Here is a 17589-nt window from a genome sequence, read left to right on the forward strand (position 1 = left end):
TTGGTCTTGTTTTCCCATAGGTTTTCATCTGTTTTTCCCCCTCCCCTTGGGGAGGGCCTTGAATTGGATTTCAATGAATGGAAGGTAGGAGAGCTGAGCTGGGGCTGTCCTCTAGGCTTGTGGTTCCATGTGTTGGAGCGACTGGTTTGTGGGTGAACAGCTTGCAGTGTGAGTTTTTTTTTTTTCTTTTTTTGTTTTTGGGCCACACCCGTTTGACGCTCAGGGGTTTCTCCTGGCTATGTGCTCAGAAATCGCCCCTGGCTTGGGGGGGACCATATGGGACGCCGGGGGATCGAACCGAGGTCCGTTCCTTGGCTAGCGCTTGCAAGGCAGACACCTTACCTCTAGCACCATCTTCCCGGCCCCAGTGTGAGTTTTCTTGCCTGTTATCTCCTCCATGTCTGTGTGCATTACTTCTTGCAGAGAATTGCTACTGTACCAACTTCTCCTGTCTTGCGTAGGGGGAATGCGATATCCCTTTCCCTTCTGGGAACTGTGGGGCAACCAAACCTCAACCCAATACCCAAAGAACATCTCATTACAGTGGTGCTTAGAGGTTACCCCTGGCTTTGTGCTCGGAAATTACTCCTGCTAGGCTCGGGGGAACCGTATGGGATAGTGGGGATCCAACCCAGCCCAGCTGTGTGCAAAGCAAATGTCCTGTGTTATCTATCGCTTTGGCCCCTGGAGTTATATCTTTAAATAATGGTATTTATATAGTTCCTGCTCACAGAATCCTTCCTTTTGCTGGGCCATTGCATGGGGAAAAATGCCAGTTTTAGAAAGGGAGAAAACTTGAGGGGGATGCACTTAGTGAAGATAATTTTGCAGAAAAGGGCAATTTTCTAGTTGTTGACTAAGCATGATCACCCATAGGTGCATTTTATTCTGTTAATGTAAGACAAAAAACCCCCTGGAAGGTTGTGTTAGAATTAAAGTCCCAGGCTGGGACGGGGCATCAGGGAAGGCACTTCAGGCTCACCTTCCCAGTGAGGCCTTTGGGACAAAGGTGAGGCCTTGGACTGCTCCTGGTCTCCACACCCTGCAGAGGGCCTATCAGGGCTTCTGCTTAGAGGACATCCATCCTTCTCTCCTTCAAGCCTTTGGACTACTTCAGGGCCAGTGACTTGACAACTCCCTCGAATCCCACCTTGGTATTCATCTAAAAATATGTTTATATATATAATAGTATATATTTTTTATTTTGGGCCCACACCCAGCAGCGCTCAGGAGTTACTCCTGGCTCTGTGATCAGAAATTGCTCCTGGCAGGCTCAGGGGACCATAGGGGAGGGATGCCAGGGATCAAACCCACATCCATCTCGGGTCAGCCGTGTGCAAGGCAAACACCCTACTGCTGTGCTGTAGCTCTGGCCTCTCTTCCTAAAGATATTATTGCCAGGGACCCCTCCCTGCCCATCTAACCCAATTCTCATGGGGTTACCTCCTTGCTGTTGCTCTTCTTCACTGCTCAGCTACCAGTGCTCAGGAATGCCTGCCTAGACCAGGTGAGTCCCAACCTTGGCACAGGAACTCTAGGCCCAACACCTTCCCTCTCAGAAAAGTATGTCAGAAGAAAGCGAAACTTGAAATCAGATAAATTTTTATTAAAATATATTTAGAAAGATACAAGAGGAGAGAAAAGATATGAGCAAGAATAAGCTTCTCCAGAGTGGAAAGAAGCAGAGATACTAAGACAATAGATGAGATTTGACACTAAAGGAGAACATGGGCCTGGAGCATGAGCCCCCGGTGCATGATGGGCCATGTTGGCAGCTGTCAGAAGAGATGAGATGGCAAGTCCTTCCTGTAGGGGTATGAGGTCTGTGTCCCCGCGGCCTGCACGCTGACCGCCGCGATGGCATTGGCTCTCCTGAGCATGTCTTCCAAGGGCAGGTTTGGGTAGTGAGCCAAGTAGAAGGCCAGCGCGCCCACAAAACTGTCACCAGCCCCCTGCAATGACAAAACAGTTGTGGAAATAAGTGTGGAGTCATTTGTTGGTGGAGTAATTTTAGAATGCACATTTTTATGGGAAATACTTAAATACACTTTGTAGGGACTTTAGGGGCGGTGCTGTGGTTAGGGACTATTGTGCTGGGTTCACCAGTGCCACAGAGATTGGACAGGGGCCTAGTGTAAGCAAATCAATAGCTCTAAGAGAGCTCCCAGCTCCTTAGAATCACTTTTTTTGGGGGGGTGAGGAAGGGGAAAGGCCCAACAGAGCCACCATAACCAGCACTACTTGGAAGTCTTGAGGACCATGTCAGACACTGCAGTTGAGATATGTGCCTTGACCTTAGTTACTGCCTTAGTTACTAAAGTGCCCTTTGTTTTCTTTTTGAACCACACCCATATGTACTCAGGGCTTACTACTGTCCAGCGGGGCCCAAGGGAACCATATGGGATCGAACCTGGGTTGGCCACATGTAAGGCAAACGCCCTACCTGCTGTGCTATTTCTCTAGCCCCTCTAGAGATTTTTTTCCCCTTAAGAAAATAAAAATACTTTTACATTCACAGAAGAGGTAGAGAATGATCAGATAGCCTCCATGTTTACAAACATTATGTAACTTTGGCACAATATTGAAATGGTAGTAAATCATATACTTCAAGTAGGTTTACCACATGCGGCTCTTTACCAGTTGAGCGTCTCCCCACTGGTCCTTTCTGTCTTGAGATTGCATCCAGGACACCATGTTATATGCTGCCAGGGCCTCCTTAAACTGAGAGTTTCTTGGTCTTAAATTTTTGATGACATTGGTAGTTTTTTTTTTTTTTTTTTTTTTTTTTGGGCCACACCCAGCAGTGCTCAGGGGTTACTCCTGGCTTTCTACTCAGAAATAGCTCCTGGCAGGCACTGGGGACCATATGGGACACCGGGATTTGAACCAACCACCTTTGGTCCTGGATCAGCTGCTTGCAAGGCAAACACCACTGTACTATCTCTCTGGGCCCGACATTGGTAGTTTTAAGGACTAAGTATTTTATAGAATATACCTTGTTTGGAATTTATCTGTTTTTCTCCTGTTCAGTCGGATTTGTTTTGGGGGGGTTCACACCCAGTTGTGCTCTACCCACTGTACTGTTTCTCTGGCTCTGATAATGCCTTTTTTGTTGTTTTTTTGGACCACACTCAGTGGTGCTCAGGGGGTTCTTCCTGGTGCTGTGCTTAGAAATCACTCCTGGCAAGCTTGGGGGACTATATGGGATGCTGGAAATCAAACCCAGGTCCATCCCGAGTTGGCCATGTGCAAGGCAAAAGCTTTACAGCTGTGCTGTCTCTCCAGCCTCTCTGATAATGCTCTTAAGATTTTGGCCTTGAAGAAATTTCCTTGAAGGACGTTGGAAAAGAGTGAACTGATGAACGAAGAGAAGGCAGGTATCTAAGAACACAGGCCCAGGAGGAGAAATAGTGGGTGCTTTCGGGAAAAGGACATTTCCCGTTGCTTACACAGGAAGGGCAGTCATGCCAAGGGGTCAGCCTTGCGGGTGTGAATTCAATACTTCCTGCCTCCCACCAATGCATTTCCAGTTCCCTGAATGTGCTGGGCACCATGGGGGGTGTTGTGCAGCTGTTGATCCACCTCTCTTGAAGGAAGCAATGGAGAGGGGGGATGCTTCCTGTTTGCTTTGTTTCAGGGCAGAACTGCAAAGAACAAGGTCTGAAGCCAGTGAAGGTAGCTGGGAAAGAGGCAAATCAAGAAAATACAGAAAATGTTGCAAGATATCAAGGAAAAAATAATCAAATAACCCAAGAGTCTGTCTTGATTCCTCCTGATAATCCCATCCAAAATTCTCCCAGGTGAAAAGTTTGAATATAGGAAAAACAATAACATATCAGTGGTCCTCAAACTATGGCCCTCGGGTCACATATTGTATTTGTATCTGTTTTGTTTCTTCATTGCAAAATAAGATATATGCAGTGTGCATAAGAATTTGTTCATAAGTTTTGTTTTTTACTATAGTCAGACCCTCCAGTGGTCTGAGGGACAGTGAACGGGCCCCCTGTTTAAAAAGTTTGAGGACCCCTAAAGATGAAAATTTATATGAATGATTATAAAATCCAAAGCAAGAAAAATCAAAAAGCAAGTCAGTAAACCCCAAAAGTAATGAGAAAAAAGGTTATGTTCATGTTGTAAATGAAGTAAAAATGTTTTTTGAAAATTTGGTGACATGTTTTCAATGTTCAAAGAACACTTTTTTTTTTTTTTTCAAAGAACACTTTTTAAGATTGCTCAGAAAAAGGCAAATTCAGGGTTGGAAGGTGGGGCACTTGCCTTGCACACGTTTAATCCCCAGCATCCTACATGATCCCCTAAGTGCTCCTAGGAGTGATTTCTGAATATCACCAGCTGTGACTGCAAAAAACAAAACCAAACTAAAAACCAAAATAATCCAGAATAAAAATGGACAAAATATCCCATCTATATGTAGTATCAGAAAAAGAAATGCCATGGGTCTGGAGAGAGAGCACAGTGATAGAGCATTTGCCTTGCAAACCCAATCCAGGATGGTTGGTGGTTCAAATTCCGGCATTCCATATGGTTCCCTGTGCCTGCCCGGAGCGACTTCTGAGCACAGAGCCAGGAGTAACCCCTGAGCACTGCCAGGTGTGACCCAAAATCAAAACAAAAAAAATAGAAACCATGGTTGGCGTCTGAATTGGGAGGGCAGAGGTTGAGCTCGACTGCTTGTATGAGCCTTTGAGTTTAATCCCTGGTACTGCAAAAATAATAAATTATGGCCAATAGACAAATGAAAAGATTGCTCCATTATTAGTAAGATAAACACAAAGTAGCCTGATTATAAGAAAAGGGAGGAGGGGGTGAAGAGGAGAGGGCACACTTGGATACCCAAGGGCCGGAAAGTGGAAGAGCAAAGTATTCTGTGAAAATAAAAATAGGGCTTGGGCCTGGATGGTAGTTCAGCAAATAGGGAGCTCGCCTGGCCTGTGTGAGGCCCACGGTTAAATCGTGGCACTGTAGGGTATGTAGCTGGGGGGGGGGGGGGGAAAGCCAGCATATGTCCTTGGATTTTTATAGTCCTCCTTCTGGAAATCTCATGGGAAATCATCTGATGCAAGGATGCTTGTGCTGTGTTGTTTCTAAAGGCAAAACACTTGCAATAATGATGGTCTAGCGAGAACGGAATGAAGGACCGTTAACCTGGGTGTATTCCTATGTGGGAAAGTTGAAAACATTAATGGGAATACGATAGCAGTGTCTGCTCATACGTAGAAATTGGCTTTTCATTACACCACGAGAGATTTCAGCAGCACGGTCCCATTTTGAGGAACAAAAGAGAAAAAAAGACCTATGGGTGTGAGTGTGCATTTTTTATAAGGCTACAAAAAAATGGGAAAGGCTGTTAATATTTAGTTTTGTTTTCTGGGGACTAGCGCACATCTGGCTATGCTTAGGAGCTACACCCAACACAGTGCTTGGGGATCACTTCAGGCAGTGCTCAAGGGACCAAGTGGTCCTGGGCATCATACCCACGGATCCTACATGCATAGTATGTGCTTAGCCTGCTGGGCTATGTCTGACCTCTAACCAATTTTATTTATTTATTTTTTTTTTTTTTTGGTGTGGGGCCCATACTCGGTGGTGCTCAGGACTTACTCCTGGCTTGGCACTCAGGAATCACTTCTGGCAGTGCTTGTGTGTGTGTGTGTGTGTGGGGGGACTATATGGGGATCAAACCAGGTTAGTCAGTGAAAGGGAAATGCCTTAATTTCTGTACTATCTCTCTGACCCCTATATTTTTTTTTTTTTTTTTTGGTTATTGGGCCACACCCGGCGTTGCTCAGAGGTTACTCCTGGCTGTCTGCTCAGAAATAGCTCCTGGCAGGCACGGGGGACCATATGGGACACCGGGATTTGAACCAACCACCTTTGGTCTTGGATCGGCTGCTTGCAAGGCAAACACCGCTGTGCTATCTCTTTGCCCCCCCCTTTTTTTTTTAATAATGAAGAAAGGCATAATCTAGTCCAGCAAAGATTAGAACAAATGAGGCACAATACGCAAAAATGTGATCATTACCTCACATTGGACAGAAAAATCAGCCCTGAATGGGCTCCAAGACTGAAATATGAGTTTACCCAAACAAAGTCCTTTCCAAACCCCCACAAAAAGCCCAAAACAAAAACTGGATTCAGGAGAAAACCTTTAGAATCTTGTATTGAGCAGATGTCGTGGGACATCAGAACCGCATGAATCATTACAAACACTAATGGACTCTCAGAATGAAGACTTTTGTCCTTCAGAAGACTATCCAAGGACCGGGAGAAAAGAACTTGTGACACATCTGACAACAGGCACTTAAAACTCAACACTACAACCACAAAGGCCAAAGGCTAGCAAAAACGGGCAATGGATTGGGACGGACTTGACTTGAGAAGACAGACACGTGGCCGACCAGAATACATCAGGAGTCTGAACATCATTAGCCACGAAGAAAAAGCAAATGCCAGAAGCCAGCAGACAACAGGGGTTTTCATGAGAAAGGCCCAAATGGAAATCCCTGAGCACGTGGGTGTTTGGAGTATCTGTGGAGCAACAGGAAGTCTAAGTGGGAATGAATGACGATGCTTTGGAAAATAGTTTGGCCATTTCTTGTAATACTCAGAATCACTTACCGTGTGGCCCAGCAAGTCTCCCCCTACGTACTTCAAAAGAAATGAAGACAACATTCACATAAAAATCCACATTCATAGATGTTCATAGAGGTAGCACTTGTAACTGTTCCAAACAGAAAACAATCCAAATCTTCTAGGCCTGATGAATGCCTAAACTGCCATAAGTCCAATGAGTGGAATACTTTTGTTTTGGGACACACCTGGCAGTGATCAGGGGTTACTCCTGGCTCTTTCCTCAGAAATCAATCTTGGCAGGCTCGGGGGGACCATATGGGATGGTGGGAATCGAACCAAGACCACCCCGGGTCAGCCCTTGCAAGGCAAGTGCCCTACTGCTGTGCTATCACTCCAGCCCCTGAATACTTCATAGTATTAAAAAAAAAAAAAGACTTGACAGGTGGACAGATGAACTCAAGTGAAAGGAGCTAAAAGGGCACAAAAGACCATGTATCATACTGGCTGATTCTCTTAAGAAATTTTAGAAAAGGCAAAAGCAGAGCTCTAGAAATCAGAAATCAGCAAAGGGGCTGGATAAAGAGAAACTTTTGGAGTTCAGTATGGCTGTCGTGATTAAATGATGTTATACATTACACTTGTTGAACCATATTTTTACAATAGGAAAATTAAACTTTTTGCTGCGCCAGGAATTGAACCTAGAGCCTTACTGCTATGGTTCTACTTTAGTCATGTTCCCAACTCCACCATGGGAAAATGTTGTGTATAAAATTAGAGTTCATAGGTTTTTCTTTTTTCCTCCTTTTAAGGCGGGGTGGGAAGCACTGAGTCACGTAGAAGCATAAGGTTTGAAACCTTTGGCAGTATTTCCTAAGTGCCCGAGGCCTACCACTGATTACTACTGATTTACTCTAAAGTAGATGGTTGGGATAATTATTGAGACCTATTGTAGCCAGGCTTAATTAAATGTTTTGATTGGCATATAGGAACCCATTTGTCTTTATATTGAGAGCCCTAATTCTACGTCTGTTTTCCCACTATAAAGTTTCCTTCCTTTCGGCAGTAATGGGCTTTGAAGTTAAGAGTTGTATTTGAATTTTGGCTTTGCCACACTGGAGAAATCAATATAATTTCTGATCCATAAATTTTCTCAAATTTTAATTTCATACAAATACATTTCCCCTATAAGGTTTTGGGACTATCATTTCCTGCATCCTACCCAGAATTCTTTTTTTTTTTGGGGGGGGAAGAGGAGGTGGTTTGCTACAGTTTTGCCTTTTTGGTCCACATGCAATAGTATTGGGGAGTTATTCCCAGCTTGGGATATTAGCTCCCGGCTGTTCTCAGGGGACTTTGTGGTGCCCAAGATCAAAATTGAGACTCCTATATGCAAAGCATGTGCTCTAACCTTTGGAGTTCTCTCCCTGGCCCCAGAGAACAGAAATCTTTTTTTGGGTGGTGGGGTGGAGTTGGGGCTACACCCACAAGTGCCCAGGAGCTATTCCTGGCTCTGGGCTTGAGTGATTCCTGGCATTGCTTGGGGAACCATATGAGGTGATGGTATTTGAACCAGAGTTAGTGGGATGCTTAACCCTGCATATCATTGACCCTAGAACTCTATACATATTTTGTTACCTTTCTTGCTGCCTTTTGGGAATTCCTTCACCTCCTGGCTTCTGACCACCCTGGACACAGACTGAACATGCTTGATCCCTGCCCTTCCCAGCCCAACTTGACCAGCTGTATTCCTGGAAGACAATGATTGTGCCAGATGTGTAGATTTAAGACCAGTATTTCTTAACCTTTCCTCAGACTATGGCCCTTCTGACTCTGTTTCCCTCTTGCATCCAGCCCCATCCCCCATCCTAGTTGGCTCTCTTATGCCGTAGACCCTCATTTCTATGACTTCACCTGTGGCCCTTGGAATATCCAAGGAGCTTGAAGGAAGCCAATATGACCCCTGGTTGAGAAACATTGGTCCCAGTGATGGCCTACCTTTTTGAGCCCTAGTGCTCAAACTGCCGCACAATGCCCTGTCCTCCTAATGGCCAGTCCGGCCCTGTTGCCAGGTGAGCTTCAAAGCAGACACCAGCACACTCGCCTCCCCCTGCACCATATATCTTAATTGTGAACCTTCCCACATGGAAGCTGCAAGGCCTTGGCGTGCCACCGCTGGCACGTGTGCCATAGGTTCGCCATTGAGAGACAATCCTGTTGCCTTAAGTTCCCTATCCCATCTTCTGCTCACAACACTTCAATAACTGTCCAACTAAGAATCCTCACAAGCTTGTTTCTTGTTGACTTTGGCAGATAGTGGGGTAGATAAAATATCCATGTCTACATCCAGAGAGACCAGCTTGCACTAGGTTGGTGCACCATATCAATCTAAGTGATTTACCTGGATTGATTTGTCAAAGTGATTACCAATGTATTCCAAAAATAGACACTTTAGTGGCTCTATTAGCAATGATTGTGGACAGTTAATAAGTAAATGGAGAAAGAGGGAAGGGAAAAAATTTTAAAGTAGAATGCCTTGTAATAACACCCAGAGACAATAGAGACGAGGGCTGGAAGGACTGGCTCACAATATGAAGCTTACCGCAAAGAGTGGTGAGTTCAGTTAGAGAAATAAGTACACTGACAACTATCATGACAATGGAAGTGAGCGAGAAAAATAGAATGCCTGTCTCAGAGACAGGTGTTCTTTCTTATAACCGAAACCCAACTACAAAAATGTTTAGTGCTTAAATAAATATATTTAATAAAAAAGATGATCAGAGCATTGAGCATCAAGATGGATTTCGATGTTTAAAAAAAAGTAGAATGTCAACTAATTACTAGAGAAGTTTAAGAAACATCACTGAATCTCAACTGGCTCTGGCAAAAATTAAGGGGGCTGGAGAGATGGTACAGGAGGTAAAGCACTTACCTGGCATGCGGCCAATAGCAGTTTGATTCCTGGCACCACGTATGGCCCCTGAGCATTGCTGTAGGCCACTCCTGAGTACAGAGCCAGGAATAGTCCCTGAGCATTGCTGGGTGTGGCCCAACCCTTGTTTCCCACTCCAAAGGAAAAAAAACACCAGTGGATGCAGAAGGATACTGATGAAGGTTTGACAAAATAGTTACCAGCTCAATTATCCTCTTAATCTCCCCCATCCCTTGTAACTAAGATAACTGGGACAGGGAACAGGGCTCAGCATTATAGCTCTTGCATTGTACATATCAGGCTCTCAGGTCTGTTTCATCATGGGGGTGGGAGAAAGACAACAGTGCAGGAGATATCATTGTCCTCACCACACAATCAAAGCAGCCTCCCCAGGAACAAGACAGACTACCTGTTGTGTTCCCTGGTAGGGGATCTGGGGACAAAGCATCTCCTGCATCGCATTCCTGTCCCAAAGCATGACCTGATGTGGAAGCATGAGGCGCATGTACAAAAAGGAAAAATTTAGTTAAAAACATCAGTAGCCAGGATATAGTTCTGGGTAGACTGCTTGCCTTGTATGTGTCTGACTTGGGTTCAATCCCCAATACCCCATATTGGTCCATCATCAGGAGTGATCCCTGAGCTTGGGCCTTCAGATGCGGGTGGTCTTCCTCAAAAAAACAAAACAAAAAACACCCCAATTCAGTAGTATGGGTCCAGGGATGCGGTTCAGAGGCCAACCATGCACTTTGTATGCGTGAGGTCCTGGGTTGGATCCCAACAACTGAAAAGCCCCAACCCCTACTATGTTATGATGAAGACTGAGAATATGTTCATATGAAAGGAAACTAAAGCAACATGATAATCAGATGTGACACAATCTGGGGTTGGTCCCTGGGAAAGACGATAAAGTACATTGAGTATCATCCAGCTACGCATGGAAGATGAGATGTTTCCTGGATTTGCAGTCTGGTTATGTCCCTATTCCCAGGAGAGGCAACCCAAAGACTTAAGAATTGCAGTCGTGACATAATCTTGTAAATGGTTCATTACAAGGCACGTGTGTATATAGGGCCAGAGGGATAGCACAGCAGGGAGGGCATTTGCCTTGCACGCATCCGACCCTGGTTCAATACCTGGCATCCCATATGGTTCCTGGAGCCTGCAATGAGTAATTTCTGAGCACAGACCCAGGAATAATCCCTGAGCACTTCCGGGTGTTGCCCCAAAACAAAGTGTATGTATGTATTTTTGAGGGATCACACCCAAAAGGCTGAGTATGAGCCCAGAACTTCTGCTTGCAAAGCAGTTAGCCCATCTATCCATTTCAACTTATGTAGGCTGAGAGAAAACAACCAAATGTGGCAAAAGGCTAATAACTGGTAAAACTGAAGCGTATATAGGGACTTTGCAGCTTTTCTCTAGGTTTCACTTCCTTTTAAAAACTTTGTATTCGATTTTTTTCTATTGTGCTTTTTGGAAATCAAATTTAATCTTCTATAAACAAAACATGGTCTACTACTGCACTACATCTCTGGCTCCAAAAGAAATTTACTGGGTGGGGGCATACCTTACAATGCTCCTAGGTCAGTGCTCAGAAGTGGCTCCCAGCTCGGGGGGGGGGGGGGGGGGAAGTTTGACACTAAGAGTTGAACCCAGGCCTCTTGTGTGCAAAATACAATCTCAGCCTGCTGAAAATATCTGGCTCAAGATGTTTTTTTAAATTTATTTTGGTTCTCGGGTCACACTTGGTGGTGCTCAGGGCTTGCTCTTGGTCCTGAGTACAAGGATCACACCTGGCTGGGCTCGGGACCATCTGGGATGTAAGGGATTGAACTTGGGTCAGCCTTATGCAAGGGGACCACTTTACCTGTTGTACTGAGGCTGCGTCCCTAGCAGTGAATTGTGTGTGCTCTCCATTAGGCAGCTGAGCTGCCATTTTGTGGTGGTGTCTGGGGCCACATATTTGGTTGCACTTAGAATATGCAGAGTCTTACCTAGTGGCCTTAGGGATATGGGTTGGAGCCAGAGATCAAACTCTAGGTCTTTAACATCCATGAGCACGAAGCTGGGCTTTACAGCACTCCAGTGACACCACATTCTAGAGGGAACAGTTTGAGTAGAGAAATAAAAAAAGGGGTCTGTGTTGTGTATGTAAATATTTTGGGGGATTACTATGTTACTCACCCTAAACTGATTGGTGATTGTGCCCTACCCTAGGGTGTGACCTGGCATTCTGCCCCCACCCTAGGGTAGGACCTGATTCTGCTTTCACCATTGGTTGGTATCTGATCCCACCATTGGGTGGTACCTGACTCTGGAGTATAAAAACAGAGGTCTGTGGAAGGCGGGGGCTTTTTGGCTGGCTGGGACTGAATCTGAATCTTTGGACTTCAGTTTTGTCCATCCGAATAAAGCAAATATTTCCACGAGCCTGACTGTCTGCGAGCTGTTTACCCGCCGTTTCACCTCAGAACCGTGGGCTAGACAGGGTGGCAGACACGTGCTCCGAGCTGGAAGAAAAAGGCCTCATTCTCCATCCCACCATCAGTCAACCTCTTCAGGGGCTGATTTGCTACAGTCTGGGCCTCACAGTTTGAGAATGCAGAGCTGCCTCCAGACACGCGGACCCCACACTCTGCTCACATCACACTGTCTGTAGCAGGTTTGAGGGAAAGTTAGGGAACTGGGAGGGGAAAGGAGGGACTCTGGCCAGGCTGAAGGAACTTTTCTTGAGGTCTCTGGGCATGTCCAAAGCATACGAAGGGACTAGTTCGTGGTTGGGTCTTCAGTCTAGACTTCTGGAAACTTCTAGAAACTTTTGGAAATTTCTAGAATTTTTCTCTTGTAGCTTCCCCTCGGGTGGGAACGTGATCCTATGCCTTCATGATCTTTGCCTGTGATTCTCCAAGGTGATAAGATGCTCAGCTCTGAACCAGATGCCATTCTAGTGCTGACGGATGTGAAGTGGTTCCACTGCCAGCCAGTTTGATAATCTCCTTGTTGAGACTATTTATACCACCCAGCTTTCAAGTGCCAATAAATTACTTGGCTGTTGATTCATACCTTCAGGATGACTATTTTTATACCTCAGTATGATTTTCTCCCCATTTTTTTTTTTAATGGAAAGTGCTTTAAAAGTGGAAGCTCTGTTGTAGCCCTGTGATTTTCCTGTAAGTAAAGCACTTTCCAATCAATCATTCTGGGAATAATGGAATGGCTCTCATTGATACAACGTGATGGTTTAACCTTTCCCTGAAAATTATTTTTGTGCCAGAAGGGGGTGATGACACACTTCATCTTTCTTCAATCATAATCCCCATGGGGGCCCCTAGTCATTGCAGGCGCCCGCTTCCTTGCTTCCTCAGGAGGCAGAGGCGCCCTCACAGCCCAGCCCCAGCTTCCTGAAACACCATCTTTTACTCCAACACCCCCCCCCCCCCCCCCCCCCCCCGCCCAAAGTTGCCTGTGTTCTCCAGGGAGGCAGCAACAGGGATCAGGGATTGGGCTTGAAGGAAAGGCCGGATATGCATGAGCCTCTGGTGAGGTGACCTAGGGAAGGAGCTGAGGGGGTGGAGTCCGTTAACTGCCCTGAGTGGGATTCGAGTTTGAGCAGACTTGAGGCAGTCCTGCCTCCCTGGAGGGCTGGTTCCTCTGCTCCCTTTTCCTTCCGGTGTCCTTCCCACCGACCCCAGTATTCCACTGGTCACTCCCCACTCCCAGCTTAGGCCTCTGTCCATAAAGGCTGGTCCTCCCAGCTGCCAGGTCTCTGGTCTGAGGAGTTAGGATGCATACAGGCCTCCTGCCAGCCTTTCCCCAGAAGGCTCTTCTCTGTGTGCTGCTGTTTGGATTTTCGGGGAGGCCGTATTCTGTGATGTTTGAATTGCTCCTAGCTCTGCACTCAGGAATCACTTCTAGAGGGCTCAGGCGATGGCAGAGATAAAACCCAGGTCAGCAGTACACAGGTACACAAATGACTTTTTTGCTGTACTGTTGGTCTAGTGCATTTGAATTATCTTTTTTACAGAATAAAAACATTTTTATTAAAATTAAAAAGAATAAAATCCAAAGGGGAGAACTTCGGAAAAGTTTGTCCAATAGAAATATTATCTCCTCCCCCTTTTTGCTAGCCTGGGTGGCCTCAGGCATTAACTGCAGCCTTTCCCCCGGAGATATTCGGCAGCCCAGGGCTGGGGGTTGGGGGACGCAGATGCTATGGGCATGGCCGGGGTGCCTGAAGGTGCTAGGACTGCTGATGATGCTGCCATGACCGCGACCACGCATCCCCGTGGCCTCGGGCACTGCCATCGCCTCGGCCATGCCCGCAGCCCAGGCCACTGTCCCGGCCACCGTCATGGTCCTGGCCACCGCCGACCTGCCAACTTCTTTGGCGCCTCCGGTGCCACCTTGGCCAACACCCTCTTCGCCACCACGGCAGCCTCTGCCATCGCCTCCTGCTGCAGGCATCTTGCGTTTCAGCAATCCTAGTGGGAGGAATCCTTCCACAGGAGGAAAACGAGTAACACGAGTGGCCTAATATGAAATAGGAAATAAATGAAACCACACAAGAGTATGTGGGGTCAACTCATTTCTTGCAGGAGTGCGATAAGTTTAATTTTTTAACTTCGGAAATCTCCCGCAATGGAAACGTTCTCTCATCCCCCTTTGGCTAGCCTGGGTGGCCTCAGGCATTGGCTGTGGCCTTTCCCCTGGAGATCTTTGGAGGCCCAGGGCTGGGGGAGCCCAAAGATGCTGCGGGCCTGCCTGGGATGCCTGAAGGCGCTAGGACTGCTGATGAAGCTGCCATGACCTCGACCATGGCCCCTGCCGCCACGGCCATGCATCCCCATGGCCTTGGACACTGCCATCGCCTCGGCCATGGCCGCAGCCCTGGCCACCGCCGCCTTTGTCTCATTCTTTGGCGCCTCCGGTATCACCTCAGCCAACACTGTCTCCACCACCACGGCCGTCTCTGCCATCACTTCTGCAACCTCCTTTTCTTGCTTCTTCATTGTCTGCTGCTGCCCGTCGTTGTGGTGCTGGCAGAAGTCGAGGCGCTCGGGGAAGACGGCCAGGCCCCCCACCTCAGCCTGCAGCACAGCCTTCTGCTCACACCCACATTTGAATTCTTAAAGCCTGGGAGGCAGATAGAGCTGAGCCTGTGTTATAAGATGCACAGAGGATGCACAGAGCCCCCAGTATGGAGGACATGGAGCTGAAGGCCATGGTTAACTCCTCAGGCTCCACATCCAATTGGATGGGCCCCATGGACACTGTGAGGGACCCTGGGAGCCTTATTTTAAAACTGAGGCCACTGCCTTGCACTTGGCTGACCTGGATTTGATCCCTGGCACCCGCACCCCTGAGTCCTTCGAGGAGTGATCCCTGAGCACAGCGCCAAGAACAATCTCTCAGCACTGTCGAATGTAACTTCCTGTGCCCCCCCAATCGAGGACGTGAGGTTCAAGGGAGCTGCCTGGCTTGTCCAGAGCAACAGTGGCCATGGGTTGATTTGTACCAAAGGGATCAATGTGGTCAGAGCAGGGGAGGCAGGCTGGGGAGACAAGCAGGAGATTAGAAATTTGGTTGCTACCCAGCTTCTTTCTGGAAGACCTTTAAACAGTCTTCATCATTCTTACCATAAAATTTAGCTCAGGAAGGTCCCTAGCTCAGTTCTGAAGAACTGGAGGCTCCGAGTTCTGACTATACACACACACACACTCTCTCACTCACTCACACACTCACACTGGAGGCTCCGAGTTTTGATTACACACACACACACACTCACTCACACTCATACTGGAGGCTCTGAGTTCTGACCACACACACACACACTGGAGGCTCTGAGTTCTGACCACACACACACACACAAACACACACACACACACACTCTCTCACTCACACACACTCACACTGGAGGCTCCGAGTTTTGACTACACACACACACACACATTCTCACACTCATACTGGAGGCTCTGAGTTCTGACCACACACACACACACACACACACACACACACACACACACTCTCTCACTCACACACACTCACACTGGAGGCTCCGAGTTTTGACTACACACACACACACACACTCACTCACTCACACTCATACTGGAGGCTCTGAGTTCTGACCACACACACACACACACACACACACACACACACACACACACCCCTACCTATGTACCTCAGCTCTGCACTGAGGCAAGCCCTGCGGTATGAACGTCTCCTGAGAGAAAAGTCTTCCTCAGCTTCTCAGATTCAACTTGGGGGTTGACTTAGTGACCGTGACCCTACTTCCATGATCCCCTGAGTCTGGGCTACATGTCCTGTGAGACAGTCCCACCATGCTTCTTGGTCTCTTGTCACTTGGTCAACTCAGACTTAGACCCCCCCCCCCCCTTCATCCGAGTGGTAATGAGAAATACAGCAAGAGAACACGCTAATCCTGAGCATGATCTGAGGAGGACAAGAGGAAACACTCGTGAAAGTCCTGGTTTACGAAATCCCTGGGCCATGGGCATGACTGAGAAGATATGACAGGAATTTAGTGTGAAGAAACACCCCCAGGTCAGTCCTAGGCAGGTGACTCCCACACCCCAGAACTCCTGACATGAGGTCATAGGCTGGCTTCATCTGTCAGGAATTTCCCCTTGGCCCCCCCCCCCCAGCTGGCTGAGTCATCACCCACGGGCGCCCCAAGACCCTCCGCCAGAGCCCAGCATTCCTGCTCCATGGCCTAACGCATTCCTCAGACAAGCAGATGACACTTCCCTTTCTTGAGGAAACCTCACCCCCTCACCCTGCACAGCTATGCAAAGCCCACGCTGCAGACAGTACTTTCTCAGCAGACCTTGCTGCTCGAGTGGCCATGGGAAAAGGCAATGGGACGAAACAGTATGAGCTCTAAGGTCAACGCACTGTCATCTGGAACAGGAGGAAAGTTGCCAGGGGTTAGGGAATAGGAAAAACAGCAAACGTGAATTGGGGGGGGGTCCCTGATACCGTCACCCACTGGACAGGTGGGCCCCAGCTGGCTTGAGTGTAAGGCCCAAGTCCTGTTAGTCTGAGGATGAGACTGTGGTCTGGTTCCGGTTTGCAGAAGGTCGACAGAGCATCTGGCCAGCTTGGGAAATCCATGTCCTTCCTTGTCCTTCAGGATCTAATTGAGCATGAGAGGAAGTTCTTAGATGGGGATTTGGAGGCTGCTCTCCCCCTTTTTGGCTATAGGGGTGTCATCTTTTCAGAGTGGTGGGTTCTGTGTCAGGGAGACCCCTTAAAGGGTAGGAGTGTGTGCTGTGCATACTGGTGACCTGGGTTTAGGGCTCCCCAAAATGCCTCCCCACCCAAGAGCACCTCTGTACCTAGCTGGGGAACATGGTCTGCGCTGGATGTGCTGGGACCTGCAGGAAATGCTTTGCAGCCGAAAGGACCTGAGTTTCCATCCTGATCTCCCCACCCTGGCAAGTGCCTCCATCTCTCCAGTGTCTGCACATACCTCTGGCTGTTGAACACCAGGTCTGTATTTCACAAAGTTTCGGTGACACGCTGTCAGCTCAGTCCAATTGCTAGGCCAATGCTTGGGAAAGGAATGCTGGGCCAGGGGTCTAAGCTAGAGTGACAAGAGTCTCAGGGCACCGTTCTGGGGGACCAGTTTCAAATCCTTGCTCGAAGAAGAAGAGGCATTCAGGATGACAGTTATAGACAGGAAAAGGAAACACCAGTGATACGGAGCTTCTGGTTACAAGGTGGGGTCCAGGCTCCAAGGTTCCAGCATATATATATCTGGACCTAGAAATGTACATAGGGCAGTAGACCCCAGGGCAGTAGGTGGGTCTGGCGTCAAAAACTCATATGTGGGGTTGGAGAGATAGCATGGAGGTAAGGCCTTTGCCTTGCATACAGAAGGACAGTGGTTTGAATCCTGGCATCCCATATGGTTCCCTGAGTCTGACAGGAGTGATTTCTGAGTATAGTCAGGAGTAACCAATGAGCGCTGCTGGGTGTGACCCAAAAGCCAAAAAACAACAAAACAAAACAACCCATATGTAACTTAGACTGCCCCTCAACTG

At 47.5% G+C, this 17589-nt stretch overlaps 1 protein-coding gene across 1 annotated transcript in view; it reads right to left on the minus strand.

Moving 5' to 3' along the window:
• Window positions 1–1620: 1620 nt before the first annotated feature.
• The window catches only part of RBKS (ribokinase), a 93216-nt gene continuing 77247 nt past the window's right edge, over window positions 1621–17589 (minus strand). The window contains exon 8 of the mRNA XM_049784210.1: window positions 1621–1952. Coding sequence (XP_049640167.1) covers window positions 1779–1952 — 174 coding nt within the window. The 3' untranslated portion in view covers window positions 1621–1778. The remainder of the gene's footprint in view (window positions 1953–17589) is intronic.

This window comes from Suncus etruscus, chromosome 12, assembly GCF_024139225.1.
Source record: "Suncus etruscus isolate mSunEtr1 chromosome 12, mSunEtr1.pri.cur, whole genome shotgun sequence".
Classification (NCBI taxonomy): domain Eukaryota; kingdom Metazoa; phylum Chordata; class Mammalia; order Eulipotyphla; family Soricidae; genus Suncus; species Suncus etruscus.